The sequence below is a fragment of the Papaver somniferum genome, chromosome 2 (assembly GCF_003573695.1).
Source record: "Papaver somniferum cultivar HN1 chromosome 2, ASM357369v1, whole genome shotgun sequence".
Lineage (NCBI taxonomy): Eukaryota > Viridiplantae > Streptophyta > Magnoliopsida > Ranunculales > Papaveraceae > Papaver > Papaver somniferum.
In genome coordinates, this window is record NC_039359.1 from 161,215,307 (window position 1) to 161,238,163 (window position 22,857).

The window sequence follows — 22,857 nt, forward strand, 5'->3', positions numbered from 1 at the left end:
CAATGGGTGAGGACTGGGACAATATTTCCTCAACAAAAAATGTTAGTCTATGTCTCTTCTACAACATACCAAAAGGGTGCATCAACCGGACATATGAGCTGAAAGATATGGCCTTTTCTGCCAGGTCTATGAAATCTGAAAATTTTGTACGGGATTAAAATTACAAATGTGCACGTTGGTTGGGAGACTTACACAACTCCAAATTGAGTAATTCTTTTATCATATGTAACTCAGTCTCTTGGATTCAAAAGTTGGGGCTAAGCAACAAATTTTGACATCGTATGAGGTTCCTATAGCTTCCAGAGCATACAACATGCAAGCAACAATTCTTAGACGGGATTCATAACCTCCACAGTCGATCAGTGTCCACCAGGTCTTTCCACTAAGTCCTTCATCAAGGTACCTCCAACTTCGACCACCTAGATCTTTACATCAATTTTTCTACTTGGATCCTCTATCTAGGTCTTTCCAGAAGAAGGGGAAACGAAAGGGAGAGATATAACAAAATACTGGGGATTGACGGTCCACTGATCATGACGACCAATTTCACAGTCCAAGACCCGTGGCACCGGACTCTCCTGTGCTAATAATTCATCATAAAAGGAATGCTACCACCGGGACATGCAACCATGGTCACTACATCATTCCCTCTTGAGGGCAACCTTAGTCATGGTCGTGTGACCAGGGTTTCAAAAGTGATGTTTCTACGATTGACAGAAAACGATACTGCAAGCATCAGGCTCATATGTCAACCATGGGTTTCAGATTGAAAATTAATCAATGGTATTTTAAATAATTCATCAAGCATTCAAGACACAAGCGAGTGGTCTAAGACACAACATGGGCATTTTACAACAAGCTTGTCTAAGACGATTTTACACTGTCCTGCACAAAGGAGCGAGTTGGGAGAAATTGTTGAAGAATCTATAGATGGGTCATATACCATTCTCTTCGCATGGATGTCCTCTACAACATATCCAAAATTAACAATAATTGGATGAACGAGCAAAAAGATGTGGCCGAAACATCAAACTACATGACAGCTGAAGTTTCTAAAGATTTCCTGGAAGTTTAATATTTTGTTGATTTCGACGACTAACGTGCTCAAAACTCAAAAATATTCTTTGATAAATATAGGAAATTTCCTGGGCATCAAAAAGTTGGAGTAAATTATCAAAAATGGACATCGTATGAAGATTCTACAATATCTTCAATGAAGACCTAACTTCTGAATTTTCTGATGACGAATTACGACGAAATTCTTCATTCATCCACATCTGAATCAGGAGCTGCACCATCAAAGCAAGGTCGAACTTCATCTTCATCCGGTAGTCTGACTTGCTGAAGTTGGTGGTGCTTCTACACCTGAGATATGAGCATATATCTTAAGACGAATCACTCTCAGACGATCAAGAGACACACCATACATCAGTTTTCCAACATCTCTGAGTGGTTGATTCACCTTGGCATGAACATATGTGAAGTCTTCATCTTTGACTTGATATTTCTGGAGCGATCCCTGAAAGATCCAGAAGGGTGGTTGTATCTGGAAGTCACCATTATTTGTTACGAAAAGTGTGGAATCAAACACAACAGTAACAATACGCGCTAAAACGGTAACAACCCAACTCTTACCTATTTACTGTTTCACTAGCTGTAGTGATTATAACGCCAAAAATTTTAAAACTTGCTCGTTTCTTCAAACCTGCAAAGACGGGCAAAATTTATCATTCAAAATCATGACTTTATTTTTATAAAAGCGTGAACAACCCACGTGAATTTTAACATTCACTGGTTTTTCAAAAATTGGACAGACGTCCATTCTACAATTGTGAAAACGCACGTACAAACATTATTTCACCATGTATAATTTTCTACTTTCAAATATTGTTCAAAATCAAAACATGATTTTACAATATATATATATATGTATATATATATATATATATATTTAATATAAAACTCACGTAAATTTCAATATATATATGCTCCCTTGCGTGAGCATCTGTCTTTGAAGCGAGAGTATATTTTCAAAGATTTCTGAAAGCTCGAAGATAAAAAAATTCATTAAAGCTCATAAGCAAAATTTTATTCTAACAGACGTACGCCTATTCAAAAAAATAAAAAAACTTTTCTCCCGTACGACATCCACCTTTGAAACGAGAGACATGTCTATTTTATTACTAACATATTCATACCTAACATTTTTCCACACGGTAGATTGTGAAGTTTAGTATATTTAAATGCTTTAATTTTGAGTAGGCATATAGAGACATGTAATAGGAACATATCCCAAAAATATTAGCTTCAAATCCGTTATCATTTGATTTTTATTCACAAAAACAACGTTCAACGTGTGAGATAGTGTGAATGGATCCTTCCTATTAATTAATTTATAGAATATGTATCCTTCTCAAGTGATTGTAAACCACCTTATAATCCATATATTTCTCCCCCCCCCCCCACCCCACCACACACACACCCCCACCCCCCCCCCCCCACCCCCCCCCCCACCCCCACCCACCCCTTTTTGCACAAAAATGACAAAGGTCCGAAAAATCAACAGGTGTTTCCAAAGATCTGATCAAGTTCATAAGAACTCGATACAACCTATAAGAGTCTAACGAATTGAGAGTCTAACATACTTTTGATAAGCAAAAATTTTGAAACCACCAGAAGTAATTAACTTAGTTTCTTATCAGAAAAAAACAACTAGCCGAAGTAATTTTACCTAAATTTCCATTGGTTCTAAAATAAGAATTAACTTAGTTACTTATCAGGATACAACTATTAAAGAATAATTGTACCTATTTCAATAAGTCAAACTAGAGTTGAAACGACAATCTAGTTATTTATCAGGAATTGATTAAAACGAATAATCAATCCTAACTTTGGTAAGTCAAAAAAGGATCAGAATTAACTTAGTTACTTATCAGGAAAGCAATAAACCAGAATAATCCTTCCCTAGCTAACTTTGATATGCTGAACTAGAATTTAAATCGGTCTAGTCACTTATCAGGAAAGCAATTGTCAGAATGTTCCCCTAATTTTCACAACCATACTCCCCTAAAAGAAATCTCAATAAGCGCATGTGCAAAGTAGAATTCTCCCCTTGAGTATGTATACCCTGCAAAATAAAAAAACAACACAATAGACAACATTTACCAGAAAAAGGTCAAAGCATGACCTTAGACATCATCTGCCACAAGATAGACTACAACCGAAACTACTCATATGTAACATAAATCAATATCATTATATGTGTCTCACATATTAGTTAAATCACCATTATCCTATTATGATTTTTGATACAGAAACCCAAAAGGTTAGATATGAAACCTGCTACAAATTATAAGAAAACAAGCAACGTATGAGACCGAATCTTAGATTGTTAAAATCCGAAAGCAACACAAAGAGATTCACAAATCGGAACAAGCGGCGCAATCACGACCATCAAAAAATATGACACAAAAATTTATATACAAAAACTTATCATTAACTTTTATTGATAGCTTGAATGAAATTTACATATGCATTTTGATAAGATCGGTTGGCCTTGAGGGTGGAAAAAGTTGTAGCTGCAAATCCGTGTGAGTGGAAGATATAAAACTACCCAAATCAAACACATCTTGTGAATTTAACTTTTGGAAATAAAGTATTTTCACTCATGAATTTAACACAAGGATTACTTAAGAAAATAATTATCGGAAGCAGCCTCTATAATAGTTAACACGAGTCCAATGATGACAGTGGTGCCCAAATGAAAATATTGGGTGACTGAATTACTAAAAAATAATTTTGAGAGAGGTCAACAACAAGAAGCATGTATCCAAATCCTATAGCTGGTGTGAAATAGAGTTTGAGATATTATTAATCAAAGAATACTTCTACTAGACAAATAAATCAGAGGTCTTAATATAAACAGACATGGTCAGAGTGGCAGCAATACACAGCTGTAATGTACAGACACATAAAACAGTTACAGTTAAAGATAATGGAAAACCAAGATAACGGTCATAACTAACAGATAGTCGTTTGTGTATTATTAGCCCCCCTGAAGTTGAGAGGAGCATCCAAGTGAACGCTCAACTTGTCTCTGAGAAAATAAAAACGAGCAGCAGAGAGACCCTTGGTAAATATGTCTGCAACTTGGCTGCTGATGGAAATGTAATAAAGCTTGATAGTCTTGGAATTGACCAACTCTTTGATAAAGTGAAAATTAACAGCAACATGTTTCATGCGACTGTGATTTACAGGATTGTAAGCTAAAGAGAGAGAGCCAATATTATCTCTACCAATAGTAGGTGTAAGAGGAAGAAAGATGTGAAGATCTTTGAGAATTTGACAAACAAAAATAACTTTAGCAGCAGTCTGAGAAAGAGATCTGTACTCTGCTTCTATAGATGTTATGGAAACAGTGGCTTGCTTTTTATAGCTCCAAGTAATGGGATTTGTCCCAAAAAATATGCAGAAACCAGTAGTGTTGCGTCTGTCATCTGGGTTTCCATCCCAATCAGCATCTGAGAAAGCATTAACAGCAACAAGACCCTTCTGAAGAACAATCCCAAAGTCAAGAGTAGATTTAAGATACCTGGGGATCCTCTTAGCTGCCATTAAGTGTATACTTGATTAACAAAGTATGTAATTTATGGTCTGGTCCATGTGATATATTGAAGAGTACCAACCAGTGATCTATACTCAGAAGGATCATCTAAAAGTAGACCATCATGTTTACTCATTTTGACATCAGCAATAACTGGTGTAGAACAAGGCTTAGATCCAAGCAAGTTTGTCTTTTGAAGAAGATCAAGTATGTACTTGGTTTGAGACAGAAACATACCATGAGAATTCCTTTTTACTTCTAGACCAAGAAAATAGTGAACTTCACCCATATCTTTTATAGGAAAATGTTGTTGAATGTCTGATATTACACTTTTGCAGAATGCTTTATAAGTACCAGTCAATAAAATGTCATTCACATATACTAATAAAATGGTGAGCTGAGAACCAACTTTACGGACAAATAATGAAGTATCAGCATGTGAAAGATGAAAAACCAGAGAAAGAACAACCTCGACCAGTTTTTGGTACCATGCTCTAGGAGCTTGCTTCAATCCATAGATAGATTTGTGTAATTTACACATATATTCTGGATGTTCAGGATCAACAAATCCAGGGGGTTGAACCATATAAACCTCTTCTTGTAGATTTCCATGAAGAAAGGCATTACTTACATCCAGATGAGTGACTTTCCAATCAAACTGAACAGCTAAAGACAAAACAAGCCTAATAGTTGTTGGCTTTGCAACTGGACTAAATGTCTCAGAATAATCAATTCCCTCCTTTTGATGAAAAACTTTAGCAACAAGTCTTGTTTTGAACTGATCTAGAGAACCATCGGCATTTTGTTTGACTTTAAACACCCATTTGCAACCTATTGGATTCTAAGAAGGATGTGGAGGTACTTTAGACCGTGTACCAGCTAGAATTAATGTGAGCATTATACTCTTCATGAAGAGCAACTCTCCATTTTGGATTTTTGTTTGCTTAAGTAAAACATGTTGGAGGTGTAGAAGTGTTAACATGAGCAATGTAAGTTGTAGGAAGAACATATTTGGTGGCCAGTTGAGCTTTGGGTTCATAAATGTTGTTTTTGGCTCTAGTTATCATACCATGAGTGTTTGAAGAGGGAACATTGGAAGTATTAGTTTCAGATGAAGCTACTGAGGAAATAGGGGAAGAAATATCTGAAGTGACAGTATGTGGAGGAGCTGGTGAAGTTTCAGTGATAGAGGAAGAAGTAGTAGATATGGCATCATGAGTAGGTAAAGAAGTGGTAGCATCAATAACAGTGGGAGTTAAAAAATTGGGATTAATGGTAGCAGGTTTGGAATTAGATACAGTCAGCTTGTGATGTAGTGCAGGAAACAATGTCTCATCGAAAGAGACATGTCTTAAGATGTAAACTCTCCCAGTGGTGGGATCAAGACATTTGTAACCTTTGTGGCTATAATAATACGAATACCCAATAAAAATGCACATGTGACTTCTTAGCTCAAGCTTATTTGAGGTGTAAGGTCTTAACCAAGGGAAGCAAGCACAGCCAAATACTCTAATTAATGAGTAATCTGGTTTTGAATGAAAAAGTTTCTCAAAAGGAGAATAGAAAGATAGAGCAGCAGTTGGCAATCTAATTATGAGAAAAATAGTTGTTTGAAAAGCTTCAACCCAAAAAGAGTGAGATAAGTTTGGCTGAAGTAAAAGAGTTCTTCCTAGATCCACAAGATGTATGTGTTTAGATTCAGCAACTCCATTTTATTCAGGAGTATGGGGACAAATGAATTGATGCAAAATTCTAGATGAAGATAGTAGAGATTCAAGTTCATGGTGAATGAATTCACCACCACCATCTGATCTAATGCATTTAATGGTAAGATTAAAGAAGTTTTCTACCATAAGTTTGAAGGAGTTGAAAATGAGTTTAAAATCAGACTTTTTATTCATAGGATATATCCAACAATATTTGGTACAATCATCAATGATGTTACAATAATAGTTGTACCCACTAACTGAAGGAATAGGACTTGGTCCCCAAAGATCCATGTGCAATACTTGCAATGGTAAACTAAAAGTAGAAACTGAAACAGAAAATGGTAGTTTATGAGATCTACCTAATTGGCATTCATTACAAAACAAGGTTTTTGTGGATAAAGAGATGCCAGATGAGTGACATATTCTTTGCAGAGATTGAAAAGAGAGGTCACCAAGCCTCTGATGAAGTTGAGTGGATGTAATGTTGGTGAAGGATAAATCATGAAGAGCTGGAGAATTAAAGAATTGTATTCGGTAAAGTCCATGTCTAACTGACCCTTGGAAAATTGTCCTCCCTGACTTGAGATCCTTCACAGTGAAATCATTAGAGGTAAATGTAATGCTACAGTTATTACCAATTGTGAATTTTTGAACAGATACTAAGTTTTGAGCAGACTTTGGAACATGTAAGATTTATTTACCCACTATTTTCCTATGGAATTCATTGAATATGGGTCCACTAGATGAAAGTCGTGGCATCCTAAAACTCTTCACACTTATTGGAATCAACTCTTGACGAGTTATTAGATAAGTCAGCACAAAATAAGGGATTCGATCCTTATCATTTAGGGTTCTGATCTATAAGTACTTGGTTTTAACCAACACAAAGGTACGCAACAAAACCCTAGCAAATCCACCTATAACACTAAGACTAACTTGAGCATCGGAGTGTTTGTTTTGCAGGTGCCCCCTCTGTGTGCTTGGAGAAGATAGCTGCAGAGATCAACAACTTAAATGGAGATTGTTTGAGGTGAAGATCAATTTTTTCCCAAACATCTTTGGCGCCGACTAAGGGGATCTTCTTCTTGCGTTTCAGAAAAAAGTCCTGCTTTGGTTGATCTGTCATAGATCAATCAAATATTGACAGTCTAGCATTATGAACTTCTCATGTTCATCTCTTTTCTTCTTCTCCATCATGTCTACGCTGGTTTGCACTTCCTTTTACTTTTTATCTGTTTCTTTTGATAACAGGGATATCACTTATACAGATCCTACTTATATATACATGATACTAAATTCTTATATTAATAACGATCAATAGGGGCAGCTTTACACCCTATTTCGGTGATTGATAATAAGCTTTAACATTAAGGAAATTTATGGTAGTCAATCTGGAAAGATCTGACAATTTAGACTCATATTCTGACCTTCCCATATCATACATAGCTTTGCTTTTAAGGCTATCAATCGTTGAGCTTGAAGTTGTCTACCATGCATGCACTATTTTTATAGGATACACTCTTGCTTACTCGTCGGTACTAATACTACTGAATGGAAAGAAAATAAGCCTGCACTACTTCTACGTGCGAACAACTATCTATCTTTCTTGGTACATCATGGCATTATATTTACTTACTAATTGATTGTTGCAAGCAACTAATCGTCTATTGCATTTGATGACCGTCTAGTCGTCCTAAAATCAGTTGTTTCTCTATGTGGCACCGAAGAGGTAAGGCGAGTTACTATTAATTCTGTCAATCAGCAAGTGGGCAGTATTAACCACCAAAGTCACTGCGAATGCTGTCCATATCATATCGTTGTTACGTTACCAGATATTTAGAAGGAGAAAAACCTCAGAGCTCACGCTTTCGGTGGTCTGTTGTAGATCAAATACAAACGGACTAGTTGATCTCCTTCATTTGCACGTCTACACATTGGGTTTGTGCATTTCTTTTCACTTATTATTTACTTGTTTTGTTTCATAACAGGTAAATCCACAATGTTGTCATCCTGGATTCAAGCTCGATTACAACAACTTTTTGCTAAGTCGCCCTATGTTACACCAATTTACTTCATAAGACAATGCTAATGGGGGAGAAAATTAGGTGTACAAAAGATTCAAACTTGAGACAACATCGAACGAGAGTCAATCCAGGGGTAACAGTCCACAACTGATAATTTCGTAAGAATTTATCTACTCATTTCTCTTTCAAAATCTTCTTGCTTCATTCTTTTTGTTTTTATAAATTCCTCGTATCTACAATGTTTGGTCACTGGTATGAATCATGAAAGGTCTCTTACTGAGAGAAGCACAGAAGCGGTAACAGATACATAGGCGATGGCACGTACGTACAAATATGAGTCCATGACTGCTTACATATAGCCTATCTCGTTGATCATCTCGAATTTGAGCCCCTTGATTGATTTATGTCGTTTCACTAGATTTAGTGGTACATGGGTTTATATTAACGTAAAGCTTTGGGGGAATGACAGCATGTCACATCATTCTACTGGATATCTTTGGTCATCACATGTGGAGATAATATCTTTGCTCTTACACGCACTTGTGTGCAAGTATGAACAACAAATATGCCATACCCTATATCAGTTGCATCTGCTGCAAATGGGGGCGACATGGATTGTTGCTCAAAATTACATAACCAGTGGAGCACATACAAATTTCTTAACCCCACGGAAAGTTGGAGGTTAAGAGGGGGCGATGTGTGTACCTACTATTTTTCTATGTAATTCATTGAATATGGGTCCACTAGATGAAAGCATGGCATCTTAAAACTCTTCACACTTATTGGAATCAACTCTTGACGAGTTATTAGATAAGTCAACACAAAATAAGGGATTCGATCCTTATCATTTAGGGTTCCGATCTATAAGTGCTTTGTTTTAACCAACACAAAGGTACGCAACAAAACTCTAGCAAATCCACCTGCAACACTAAGACTAACTTGAGCGTCGGAGTGTTTGTTTTCCAGGTACCCCCTCTATGTGCTTGGAGAAGATAGCTGCAGAGATCAACAACTTCAATCGAGATTGTTTGAGGTGAAGATCAATTTTTTCCCAAACAAAGATATTTGGTAATGTAACTTTATTATCATGTAAGAATCCTGAGGTATGAGCAACGGCATCAATAGTTATACCTTGTCCATTAGTTGTATTGATTTGATCATCACCAGAGTTAGAATCAATATTGCCAAGACCTGAAGTAGTAGAAGTGATATGATGAGTAGCACCAGAGTTTACAAACCATGGATTTTCACCACCAATGTTAGCTGCATCAAGCATAGCATGAATATTTTGTGGAGGTTGCCTTCCTTGATATGAAAAATTAAGTTTGTTGTGACACTCAATAGCAGTATGCCCATATTTATTGCAGATCTGACATTAAGGTCTTTCATTGTTGAAGAATTGAGGTCTAGATACTGATGTTGGTGGAGCAGGAATAGGTGCAGGTGCAGGTGAATATGAAGGTTTTGATGGTTGAGAAGGATTATTAGATGTGCTAGCTTTATAATTTGGGTTAAAAGGTTTCTTGCCTTTGTAATTGGCATTGTGACCAGTAATAGGATTGAAATGTGCTGGTAAAGATCTTGAATTGGTATTAGTGTTGGTGGTATAGAAAGCAGTAGTAGTAGGTAAAGAATATTGTTGATGACCTGATACTACTACTTCCTCACTGATAAGTAAATTATGAAGTTCAATGCTAGATACTGGAGGATTGCGGATTCTAATTGATGTGCAAAAGATGAGAAAACAGAATTCAAACCTCCAAGGATGATCACAACAAGTTCTTCATCGGAAATCTTTGATCCAGCAGCAGCTAATTCATTAGAAATCCTCTTGACTTCATCTAAGAACACAAATACAGATCTTGAACCTTGTTTAAGTGCTTGAAGTTGAGTACGTAATTGAATCGTGTGAGTTGTTGACGTTCTTGCAAACCTAGATTCAATGTTTTTCCATAGTTCATGAGAAGTTGTTGAGCCAGCAAAATATGGAATCACAGATTCAGATACAGTGGATTGGATCCACAAGATTATCGTCTGATCTTTATCACACCAAGTAGCATATTCAGGATTTTCAACCTGATTTGCACCATGACCAGTAAATTGTGCAGGACAAACATTTGTGCCATCAAGAAAAGAGAGAATCTGAAATTTACGAATCACATGCATTAACAATGCTTTCCAAGTGATGAAATTATCATCACGTAGCTTTAATTGAATGAGATTGGCAAGTTGATGAATTGGTATTGAAGTAATATCTGAAGAATTTGACATTGTAGATGGATCTGAATCTGTAAAAGTTTGAATCATGAACAACCGTAGCCGGAGAAGAAGAAGATTCAGATGAACGAAACACTAATAAAGCTATGAAAAAGCAAATTGTGACCGAAATTTTCTTCACAGATTTATTGAAAAGAGCGGAAGCTTGGATCGAGAAGGAAAACCTAATGTTTTCCCTCTGATACCATAAAGAAATAGAGTTAGAGATATTATTAATCAAAGAATAGTTCTACCAGACAAAGAGTTCAGAGGTCGTTATATAAACAGACATGATCAAAGTGACAGCAATACACAGCTGTAATGTACGGACACATAAAACAGTTACAGTTAAAGATAACGGAAAACCAAGATAACCGTCATAACTAACAGAGCCGTTTGTGTGTTATTAGTGTCCATTTCTTTTTCTCAAATTTTTTGCAATGTATGTATTCCGTTGATGACGTACTGTAAGAGGGAAATTGTGGTCTTCAAGCTAATTTGGGCTCACAAAACTCTTAGAACACTCTCCACACTAAAAGGTCTAAAATCGTCGGGAAACGTAGGCCGTGTACAAGCTTAACTAACCCCTCAACTTTTCATAGAAATGACATTTGCATAGTCCATTGTCCCGTAAGATTGGAATAATTCTGCATAAAATCCCTTCTTTCTCTTAGGATTACAACCCATATCCTTGCACAGCTGATCGTTGTACCAAATATGCAGTACAGCAATACAAGATCTGCGATAGTACTCACCAGAATACCGTTTCATGTATTTTTCCCATTCCAGCACATCCTCTTCCATCTCTATCGTACTCGGCAACTTGAATCCATCGTCAAGAAAATGTGCTAACCACCGGCACATCATTTCCGATGTATACAGATTCGAGCCACTTTCGGGATACCCAATTACGGCCAACTGTGGAATTCGCGGATGAATGCACCCTCTGCACACACATAATCTCCTTATAAACTCATATAGAAAAATATATTGAATCTTGATAACAAATTGGTACAACATTCGTCTGGTCATACCTGTATAACGGAACTGTGGAGTTTGAGGAGCCCATAATGCATCTTTGGAATATTGGTGACTTGAAGATATTTTTCAGATTTTCGTCACCCTTATAACCAGTAGCAAGGATCACTGCATCAGTTTCTAGAAGTGCCTCTGCATCATCGCCAAATACCAACCCATCTTTCGAAAAGCTGAACCCATTTGACTTCTTCAAGATGATGCTTCCTTCTTCCACTCTATCGTAAAAATGTTCGGGCACCCTTGAGACCAAGCAAGAAGATAGTTCCCGTGAGAAACTATGTTCTGGTACCATATCGTGTTTCTTTAGGGGAAATTTTGATTTGATATAGCTCTCCACAAACTTTGAAGCTGCCCATCTCTAATTAACAGCATTAAAAATCTTAAGCTGCTATTAAAATTGACATACATAATTAAAAATGGACTAGTCAGTAGTTTTATTACCAGAAGAGAAAGGTAGCTAAGAGACCAAGCATTAGCCCTTCACCAGGTTTATGAACCATAAGCTCAGCAAAACGATTCAAGTATAGCGAACCGAGAGAGACACCCCATGGATGATTATCAGGTAGGTACCAATGCTTGGTTTTGTATATCAACGTACAAGGATTTTCCACGCCTGTAATTTCATTAGCAAAAGAAGCATAATTAGAGGATTCACTACACTATAGAACCAAGTAAATAGTTGCATACCATTGGCAATGGCGCATTCATTAGCAATATCTAAAGCTGACTTCAGAGATCCAACAACCGTAACGCGTTTCCTTTTGATGAACTCTGCAGCATCACAATCATCCATGGCAGAGTAATCCATAGAATGTATAACTTTGCCTCTATTGAAAGCATCTGGACCTCTATTTGGTGGGAAATCAGGAATGTTTGGAACCCCACTAAGCCGTCCAACGCAAAGAATCACAAATTCTACATCATATACTAGATCATCTCCAGCAGCAACAGTGGCAGTGGTAATTTCCCATTTACCTTTACTGAAAGCCTGATCTGCACCACCCCAGCAGTGACTCCATGAAAGCATATCTTGACTTTCTTGTATCACTAAGTCAATGTTTATAACTTTGGTGTTGAATTTGATGTACGGAAGTAGATTGAAATGAAGAGCATAAGATTCTAGATACTCCATTACTTGATTATGATCTGGGTAGTCTTCTTTTACAGAAGAAGGCCATGGAAAATCAGAGAATTGATAACCTTGTCTAGGTGTTTGAAGTTTTGTTGTTTCAATTGTGTGAGTCCAAACTCCACCAAGACCAGATTGAGATTCAAAAACAATGGGTTGAAACCCTTCTTCAAGAACATATTTGCAAGCTAATAACCCACTAACTCCTGCTTCAACTATTCCAATCCTTTTCTCCATTAAACCTTCAAATGGTCAAGGAGAAGAATGCGTACATGGTCGTAATCTACCCGCTACAAGTTAAATATCATGTGTTGTTGGGTTCTGAATTTTCTCTGTTTTTTTCTTTTTTTAACTGATTATTTAATTTGAAAAATACGGATATGAACAACAGGTGCTATTATCAAATCAAATTTGCTTCAGTCGCCAAAATGAAATGTAGAACAATTCCGACACATTCAACAACACTGATTTCCTCGTCTTCATTAGAACATTTCTCAGATCATCTGGCTTCCATGTTTTTTCAGCAAATATACTAATTCATTAAGCAAATGATCGTTCCACTAAGAACAACTCATGCAACAAATGCCTATGTAAATTTTCAAAAGAAAACGCTACAAGGACTCCGCCAAATGCTATTTACACACAACACATTTTACCCCTTTGATTTACAAAAAAGAGAGCAACCACCGCACTGAACCCAAAATTGGTGCAACTCAAGTCAAATCAATGGCATTTGATGTTACCAATAACAAAACTTGGGAACCTTGAGAAAGTTGTTCTTTTCGAAGATCATTTAGCACTTTGGTTAGGGCGCCGATGACACTAATTTAACGACGCAAGGTTAAATTTTCTAGGATATTATTAGATGTGCCGAAGTTGCGACGCTTACCATCAGCTACGTTTGAAAGTCGGAAGCCATAGTTAGGGAGCTGGTGGATCAGACTAGTTTCAAGTAACGTAGCAAAGCTCTTTCCAGGAACTTCAATGTAGATGAATGATACATTCTGCATACCTGCCTTTGAACGATGTGCACGAACTCGGCCTCCAAGATCATCCGTCTGATCAAAAACACAAATTACAGGATTATACATCAAGGGAAAATTCGTGATAAGGAGAACACATTCGACGAGTGGACCACGTAAATTTACACCATCTGTTCTATACGGGTGGTTGAAGTTTTTGGAATTACATAATGATCGATCTGTAACCCAGGTCAAAGATATGAAAACATAATGCAACACTTGAATAAAATGAGAGAGAATACACGACAAGTTTGCGAGCCATGAAGAATCAATATACCTCTCCAACATATAACTTGCCATCGGGTCTGAACAGGACATAAACACAGGAAGAACCTATCACTGATGGAGGTGGCTGTTCTCTGGTAGCGATGGTAGTACACATCAGTTCTGCAGGTTCTGATAGATTCCTATCCTTGCAGAGCTCAATCAACTTCTGCCGACAAATTATGGCAACAGCAGTTGCAACCTCTTTCTCTAAGGTTTCTGTAGGATTCGGAGTCTCACTCTTGCAGTTCAAGGATTTAAGAGTACTTGATCGATCTTCAGCTTCATTGATCCACTCTTTTTCAGAATTTAAATTCTGATGTTGAACCTTCATGGAATTTCTCTGTACACTCAAATCCTTTCCATTGAGCGAGAGGTATAACTCTCCAGCTCTCTGGATCATTGCTTCAGGAATCCCTTCTTTTAGGGCTGTTTCAAAAGCAAGGCTTTCTCTACAAATCCCGTCTATCAATTTCCATGTCGGTTTTGGATGTCCATCGACTATCTCACTACCCATTGCCTTGAATACAGTATTATTTGTTTTCAACGGTAAATCGAAAATACTGTGCAAGTGGGTAGAGACGATACCCAAGCAACCGATGTCATCAAGGGTCTCAATAATGCTTCCTGCAATACAGGTCCCTTTTGACATTTCAGTTCCCCTACAAATTTCATCTACGAGAACGAGGCTTCTTGACGTGGCTCCGGCGATTATGGAACGAATCTCAGACATTTCAATCTGAAAAATTGTGCTATTTCAGTTGAACAGAAGAATGTTTAAATAGCAAAAAAAGAACTGGTGAACACGCGCTCAAATATGAATTAGGAAATGACTTGAACAAAGAAAAAAATTAAGAAAATAAAGAACTATAGCCGCACCTGAAATGAACTTTTCCCATCTGCAGGACTATCATATGATTTCATGTGAAGCATTATAGAATCAAAATGTGGAATCAAGGCGAACTCAGCAGGCACCATCAATCCACATATCCCGAGCAACGCCACTGTGCAAATTGAACGTAGCAAACTTGATTTGCCGCCGCCATTTGGCCCAGTGAGAAGAAACATGGATTCCATTTCCACGGTATTACGTGTTGCACAGCCTTGTACAGCATCAAACCAGTAAGGTGATAAGCCTGATATTTTCATCTTATTGGATCCATTTCCCGAGCTTTTATCCTACGTAATTAACATTAAGCATGTGAATATAAGCTCCCCCTGGAGTCCATGGAAAATTTTCAGAACACAAACATCAAGAAAATGCCTTTATCTTGGATTTTGCATCTGTTAGAGTTGAAAATACATTCTATTAAAATTTTGGTCTAACATCCTCCAAAAACAATGCACTTATCTTCATCAGATTTCTCTCATAAACAGTGACGGAGCCAGGATTGAAGGTAAGACAGCCGATCCAAAAAGAGGATTTAAGGTAAGAGGCGGAAAAAAGAAAAATAAATAAATAAGATCCACTGGGTGCAAAATATGAAAGAAAGAGCCAATTTAGGTGGTCTAGGTGAAAAAAAAAGGCATAAACAGACATCAGGAGCCAGTTGGCAAGTAGATGCAGTTGCCCTACTTGGCTCCGCCCCTGCTCATAAAACACTGTTGAATTACATACATGTCAGTTGTCACTACTTGCATCCCTTACCATTTTTGAAGCACAGAAATGCACCACACCTTTTTAACCAACCTCGGCATAATTAACCAAGAAACTTGAGAGGGAATTACAGAATTCATGCATCAGGAGCAATTAAATATCAGACAACAATTACTCATGTGTAAGATACCTTTGTTTCAAGGAACTCGACTAAGGATGGAAAAACCCACTTCCTTCTTCTACCTTCACTGCATAAATTGTCAACGATCAAGATCACGGTAAGGAGTACAAATTGACAAGGATGCATAGGTAAACAATGGCATGCAGAGTTAACAATTAGTAATAAATGTGATTTGGAATTCACCTACTTGAATAGTTCTGCCAATGGAAACCGGTGCTTATATTTAAATTAAAAAATTTAGATACAAAGCATGAATAAAATGTAATCATCTGAAGAGAGCTATATAAAATAAAGAATACCAAAAAATTATCTAGATTAAATTTGCAACTTTGGTGTCACTTTTGGTGGCAACATCTTTGGTTTTTTAATTAAATTTGCCCTTTTTGAGTTTAAAAAAAAAAATCTATAGTAAACAACAGATGAGGATAGATTAATAATAATGCTCTTGTTAAATCTTTAGAATTAGAAACCCAACCTCACATGAGAGAAAAGTGCCTTTGAGATGACAAGCATCATGGAAGTGAAAACAAGAACATTAATTTTAGTTTGCAACTCCATAGAAAGATCCCTCAGTAACTCCAAGACCCTAACCTTCGCCTTGGAACCTGCCTCATGGTACCTGACGGGAGACGACGACAATACATTATTGATCTAGAAACTTAATATTGCAATTCCAAGAATACTTTTAGGTCAATTCATCACTTAATAAAATAAGCATACCTACTTAGAGCATCCCCGACTTTTTTGGTGGTAAACCACTCCTCTCCAACCTTTTTCCCTTTTGAATCTATAGCAGGTCTAAGCTGCTTGATTTGTACTTCCCCAGGGGTACCACCCCATACAGAAGGTGTAAAACGCTTACCCTTGAACCAAACTGCATCATGTTCTCTAGCATACACTATTTCACCTTTTGGACCACCAAGTGGGGCAGATGTAGCTTTTATTCTCGATATTATTGGAAGGAAATCTTCTGTTACCTGAAGTATGAAGCACAAGAAGCATTAGTTGGATCTAGTTTCGGAGTGATAATGTCATCTTGTACAGTTTTTGAAACATTTTCCGCGACATAATAATTCGGCATGGAGCTAAAGCAGATTAAGTAACACACATATCATGCTGCTCAGCATGTTAAGCGCATATATACCTATATCAGTATTTACAATTACTCAACAAGGAAGAAAAAAACAGAACACCTGTCAGAACAAGTGTAGTGATGAGTTGAAGTTCTTAAGAACCTACAGCTAGGGATAAGGCGTCAGCTGCCATCTCCACTTCAGCAAAAACTTCTTCTGCATGGATCCTCTTCACACGACCTTTCCACGAGGACTCCATAGCCTCAAAAAAATCACTCGGAATGACAGCAGAAGAGCTTATTCTTTGATCACTTTCACCATTCAAAGAGATTACTCGGGCAATTATCTTAGAAACCCACTTGCACTCGCTCACCTATAAGCCGGCAAAAGAATAACAACTTGAAACTTTAGATGTTTTAATCTTGAGGGTAATTATAACAACACGATGACCGTGCTATTTGACCTTAGATGTTTAAACAAGAAATTGGATAATGTAATGTATAGAGAATGAAACTGGAGACTTTACAACAGAAACCCAAAACATGCGCGTGCTTATATTGCTGAACCAAAAGAAGGAAACAACAGAAACCAATAAGGAGTAGCAAAAACTATTACAATGATACTGGCAATAGCAACAATTGTTATCGTTCGTCTGAGAAGTGTGCATCCTAGCAATACTTTACCCACTAAAGTAACTTGCAGTGCGCATGCAAAAGGTAACTCGCTTATTTTAATAAACCTCAAAGTCACTGTATATTCTAACTTAGCCGGTTAGCCATTAACTTATACATGTATGGATATAAACTAATAATACAAGCTAATATAGACATCAAAAAGTATATGCAACCACTAACCATGGTATCATGTTCGATTTTCAGACCAGTTGCAACCCAGGTCGGATCCAGTAACAATCTGAGGATAATATCAAGGTCGGAGTTTCTGTTCATCTGTAAAATATCATCCACTAAATTCTTGATCTTGCAGAACTCTATATGATTAGCTTCCCTCGATTCGAGCAGTTTCACAAGCTGCATACGTCAACCAATATGATGGAATAAGCCACAGAATAAAAAATAAACAAAAATGATTAACTTATAACATAGTATGCATAAAGGAGCCATGGAAATAACTCATTACATGTTTTAGAAAAAGGTAACATGTTAAAACTATTCTTGAGTGACGTCTTGCACATCCAATACTACAATTTATTATAGGGACACTAATTAACTGGTAGAATAGTCCCAAACTTTCGTTGTGAGCTTCAAAGGTATAAACCACCTGGAGAGAAATGCATCCTAAGGATACATATAGATAGAAGTTTATGATGAGTACGGTCAACACGGTACTGGAGAGTCTGAGGGCTTATGTCGACCAACTGTGACATGAAAGTTACCAAATTTTTAGCTCATACAATCTACGCATTCTTCTATAGTAGAGACTTAATATTCCTAAAGCCTAAGAATTGGAGAAGATACATAAGATGTTCCAATAAACATAAAAGTGGAATCTCTCGTATGTATCCGAAAAAAAGTAGCCATAAAGATGTGTTAAGAAAATAAGATGCAGCAGAGATGCAACTTTTTATGTATTATTTCACTGGGAAAAAAGAATATATGATGAAGACATAATTTATGACATTGTAGAATAAACGAGATCAAAATGTAAGTCACCAATATGTTCTTCCAAGTTCCAACCACCCGTAGTACAAAGACAATCATGGCTGAAGCATTCTGGAAATGCTAACCATGTCATGGATTGGGTAGTAAACAAGCTAAATACAATCAATTGACACCCATTGCTACAGAATTTCATGGTTGATTTATGTAAGAGATGATTGTTGGACAAATCATCACCTAGAGAAACTTAGGAATGATCATATGTTAATGATAATACAACCTTCGCAGGAGATTCACAGGTAAACTCAGGAATTGAACATGCGACAGTGCTCATAAGCTTGCATGCCTCTGCCAGAGAAAAGACAAGTTTTAATATTACCATCTGCCGGCTGTGCATGCAGTGACAAAAGATAAACGATGTGTGAAAGAAAAGAAATTAGAAATAGAGGGTGAAAAGCCAAATCCTTACCTTGAATTGATGATGCAATTGCATATGGTGGAGGGTTGAGAAGTAGATCCCTAAGATACCTGAAGGATTAAAAAAAAAATCTTAAACACCATGGTCAGCCGAACAAAGAATATAAAAATGAATACATCGAGAAGAACAATATAGATGACATAAAAATGGTATCCACTACTAATCACTAAGGGGAAGACATAATAGAAGCCTTTTGCTTACTGAATGGGAAGGCCACCACAACTTGATGGAAGCAACACCTTTAACAAACTTGGTATCCCGTCCGTTGGTATTGCACCTGGAGAACATGCAGATATAAGGGATAGAAATCTCAAAGAATTCAAGCGAAAAATATAACTATAAAGGATAATTAAGATAAGATTGAACCAACCAATTTGAGAAGCTGTCCCAAGGTGTAAAGGACGAGGTCTTTTCCCAGAAGACACGGTAACATTTTGAAATTCCACTTCATGATCAAGACCATATATTTCCCTTACCTTTCAAATAACTACAACATATTAATTTCTAATATCACTTCAATATGCAAGAAAATTATGGCCTAGACAGGCCAACCGTAAGCAAAGGCACCATTAGTAATATTGTTTAAATTGGTAATCTATGTGATCTAAGTTGGCTATGGGATCTATTTTCTTCAGCAAGAGAGTGCCAGTAATCAACAATGTACATGAGATTAGAGTAAGATGCAAACCTTGCACAAAATTTCGGCGACAGGGTTACCGTCAAACCATTCAAAGTGTTTGCCACTACACTCACCCCACAACAGCCCTCCTTCGCCATATTTCCCCCAACTAGAACTACCTGTACAATCTCAAACACGGAATATATGCAATTAGACATTGAGCATAATAAAGTCAACTGCGCCGACATGATTGAAGAAACAAGCAAACCTGAAGAATTGTCTCTTAACGACGTATGCAGATATAAGTGATGGTGACGACAAGTATGAAGCTTGGTAACTATGGCTTCTTCCGTCAACCCATCTTCCAACGAAAATGTCTTCATGGTCTCCAGAACTGAAACTATGCAATAACCCTTTGCAGAACGAGATACCCCTAGAAGTATCAAATAATTAGAGGTGTATAAGGGAAGACGTTCTGAAAGGAAAGCGACGCGTAGTATATACGGTTAAATGGGCATACCAACAACAGGCATCGGCTCAGGAAAATCAACGTCGTGATCAACTCCAGCAAGTCCAAATACATAAGGGCTACCTGGATGCGCATGACTACGAATGTATAACAAGTCAGAGTAGAGTATGGGTGCCATGCATTATAACATGCACAAATAAGCCTTCCACATGGACAAGTTGCAGTATATACGGTAGAAGGTCTGTTGTATATTTAGGATAAACCGATGCACCACAAGTTGCAAAACAGGCTTGAGTTTGCAACAAAATCATCCAAACAAAACAAAAAAAATCGATAATGCATGGATGTATATGGCAAAAATATATACCCAGATATAAAGCGACTTTTACGAGAGCGAGCTTGGGTTGGTCCTTGAACTTCCTCGACAATACACTGCAAGGAAATACAAAACGATAAAGAGGGGACTTGTAATGGCTATCTTCACTCTCAAAACGTCACTGCAATTACTTCAACTACTCAAACAAAAAACCAAATACTATCTAGCGTCACCAAAAAGAATATCTAGTGTCACCAAAAAGAAAACAGTTTCTAAACCAAAGTAAATCTGGGTCAAAGACTTTCTGAAGCATGTCCATCATCAGTATAGCCAGAACTAAAATGGAAACAGACCGAGTGGACATTTTACTTGTAAGAAAAATCCAGTTCACAGAAAACATCCAGCAACCACCAACATTTTAATCATATCTACTCCTAAGGATAGTTCTTGCTTTATAAAAATTCTTTTGTTTTCCAACATTGATGTGTCTGCGCACAAAGCATAACATAACTCTGGTTTTAAAATCATCACCTAATTGGACAAATATATCAAGATCCACCTTGTAAACTACTGTGAGGGAAATCTGAAGATAACAAATACATCTTGGATTTTACATACATAACGATGAATCCTCAGCAAGTCAGGCACGTAAAAAAATCTCAAAAAATTTATGTTGGGAACGTTAAACTAGTTCTACTTACAACTGAATACCCACAGCTTGTCAAGTCATCCAAAGTCTGCCGTAAGTTCTGAAAAGAAAATAGTTGATCAGAACATTAGCAATAAGACACTTGGCCAATTGGGGAAGAAAACGCAAGGACATTAATAGAACTACCGAGTAGTATTCGAACAAAACTCACCATTTTTAACTGTATATTTGACACTAGAATGGGTAGTATTTTACATATAAATGGTGAAACAAAGCTCTCTAGAAAGGTATTTTGTCGTTAGATTCAACAATTTTATTCCAGTGACAATTAAGCATCTTTGACTATTAAGATATTAACCAATTTAAACTGAAGAAATGCTGGTGATCATATTGCAAGAATTAAGAAGCTGTCATTTACCATTACAGGGCAGCCAGCTCTTGGGATACTATCAGAACGGAGACCACCAAAAGGATTCAACCCAGCATACTCAACTAGAACACAAGCGTCAATTCCAATCGCCTCGTAAAATTCCCCAACCTAACAAACATATTTTTTTCACCATCAAAGAACACTTGCAATTGAATACATAATTTGAAAAACACAAACCATGTTGAAGTGATAAGAGGAAACATACTCTACAAAGTAAAACTTCATGCGGAAACCTTGATTTAAACTGCAACATCTCCCAGTTAAGTGTTCCTTCTTTCAATCTACAGAAACAAAACATTATTAACAGAAATCGGCATTACATAAGCAAAGAAACAAGTGCAAATAGAGCAAAAATTAGATATCACACCTTGCATTTCGCAGATTCACATCCACACCAAGTAAATTTGTGTAGTCTAGCCTCTTCAACAACTCAATAGTTGTCTGTTTTCTGCATTCCTGCAACTTCTGCAATACAAATAAACCATTGTTACCGCAACATGAATTAAAAATCACACAAAAACAGAAATGATGGAAGTAGTCCAACCAATATAATGAAACCTGTTTCCACCACATAATATGAGACTCATGTTTTTCTTCTAGAAATCTTTTAGTTTCTTTCACTTTCTTCTTCACTGTCGTATAAGTATTAGCATTTGTATTTGGATTTACAATCCTCACTGATTCGGATGAATTAACCGACCCTTTGAGTGGGAGTGGAGAAGAAGAAGAAGTAATCAAAACTGGTCGTAAACGAGGGAGCGATGTCATGAGTGTTTTAGCTGTAACCCAATGCATATTTTGTTCCCTCTCTCCCTCTCTCCTAGGGTTTGCTTTTTGAGTTAGAGAGAGGGTTTGGTTGCGTTTGGTCTTCCCGCCACAACATCAGACCAGAACATTTGTTTCTTTCTATTTTGGGAGACTGTGTTGTTGGAGACTTTGTGAATTCTCACCCGTGTGGATGTTCTATTGGGTTGTACAGTGCTACTTGTAACTTGTCTATGTTGTGTCCTAGCACCGAAGGACTCGGTGGACTAAATGAGTTAGTCCAGTCACATATCCACAAGTCCATCCGAATCCGTATTCTGTATCTAGCACATGATGATGGTTGATGTTGGTGGTAATTGAATGCGAACCATGATATTGGGCATACCAAAAACTTTGAAGGCATACAAAGGACTAGTCCTAACTTGGGTGACTTTATAAGGGGTACCCTATGGGTGGTTTAATTACCTATATGCCCTTAAATCCTATAAATTACTAATCTATCTCTAATCTTAATACAAAAATCTATAATCATAAACCTAAAATCAGTTTCAACCCCTTCTTCTTCCTCCTCATCCTCCACAGCCGAACCCACCTTCTCCTTTTTTTTTTCATCGTATCA

General features: G+C 37.1%; 2 protein-coding genes across 2 annotated transcripts; both read right to left on the reverse strand.

The window, feature by feature from the left end:
- Positions 1-10,439: 10,439 nt before the first annotated feature.
- Positions 10,440-12,996, reverse strand: LOC113354210 (probable flavin-containing monooxygenase 1). The gene is given in 4 exon segments (XM_026597611.1): positions 10,440-11,538; positions 11,627-11,988; positions 12,053-12,243; positions 12,318-12,996. Coding segments are annotated over 4 exon segments (1,590 nt in total). The 3' UTR covers positions 10,440-11,180.
- A 155-nt stretch (positions 12,997-13,151) lies between these two features.
- On the reverse strand, positions 13,152-22,280 carry LOC113354211 (DNA mismatch repair protein MSH1, mitochondrial-like). The gene is made up of 21 exons (XM_026597612.1): positions 22,032-22,280; positions 21,841-21,938; positions 21,679-21,754; positions 21,462-21,581; positions 21,096-21,143; positions 20,446-20,510; positions 20,130-20,215; positions 19,878-20,042; positions 19,679-19,788; positions 19,361-19,466; positions 19,192-19,267; positions 18,982-19,040; positions 18,793-18,860; positions 17,751-17,924; positions 17,063-17,269; positions 16,544-16,800; positions 16,299-16,442; positions 15,833-15,890; positions 14,925-15,224; positions 14,059-14,784; positions 13,152-13,817 (listed from the first exon to the last, which is right to left on the reverse strand). Exons 1-21 carry the CDS (start codon positions 22,266-22,268, stop codon positions 13,587-13,589), a joined length of 3,411 nt encoding a protein of 1,136 aa, XP_026453397.1. The 5' UTR covers positions 22,269-22,280; the 3' UTR covers positions 13,152-13,586.
- Between the last annotated feature and the right edge of the window lie 577 nt (positions 22,281-22,857).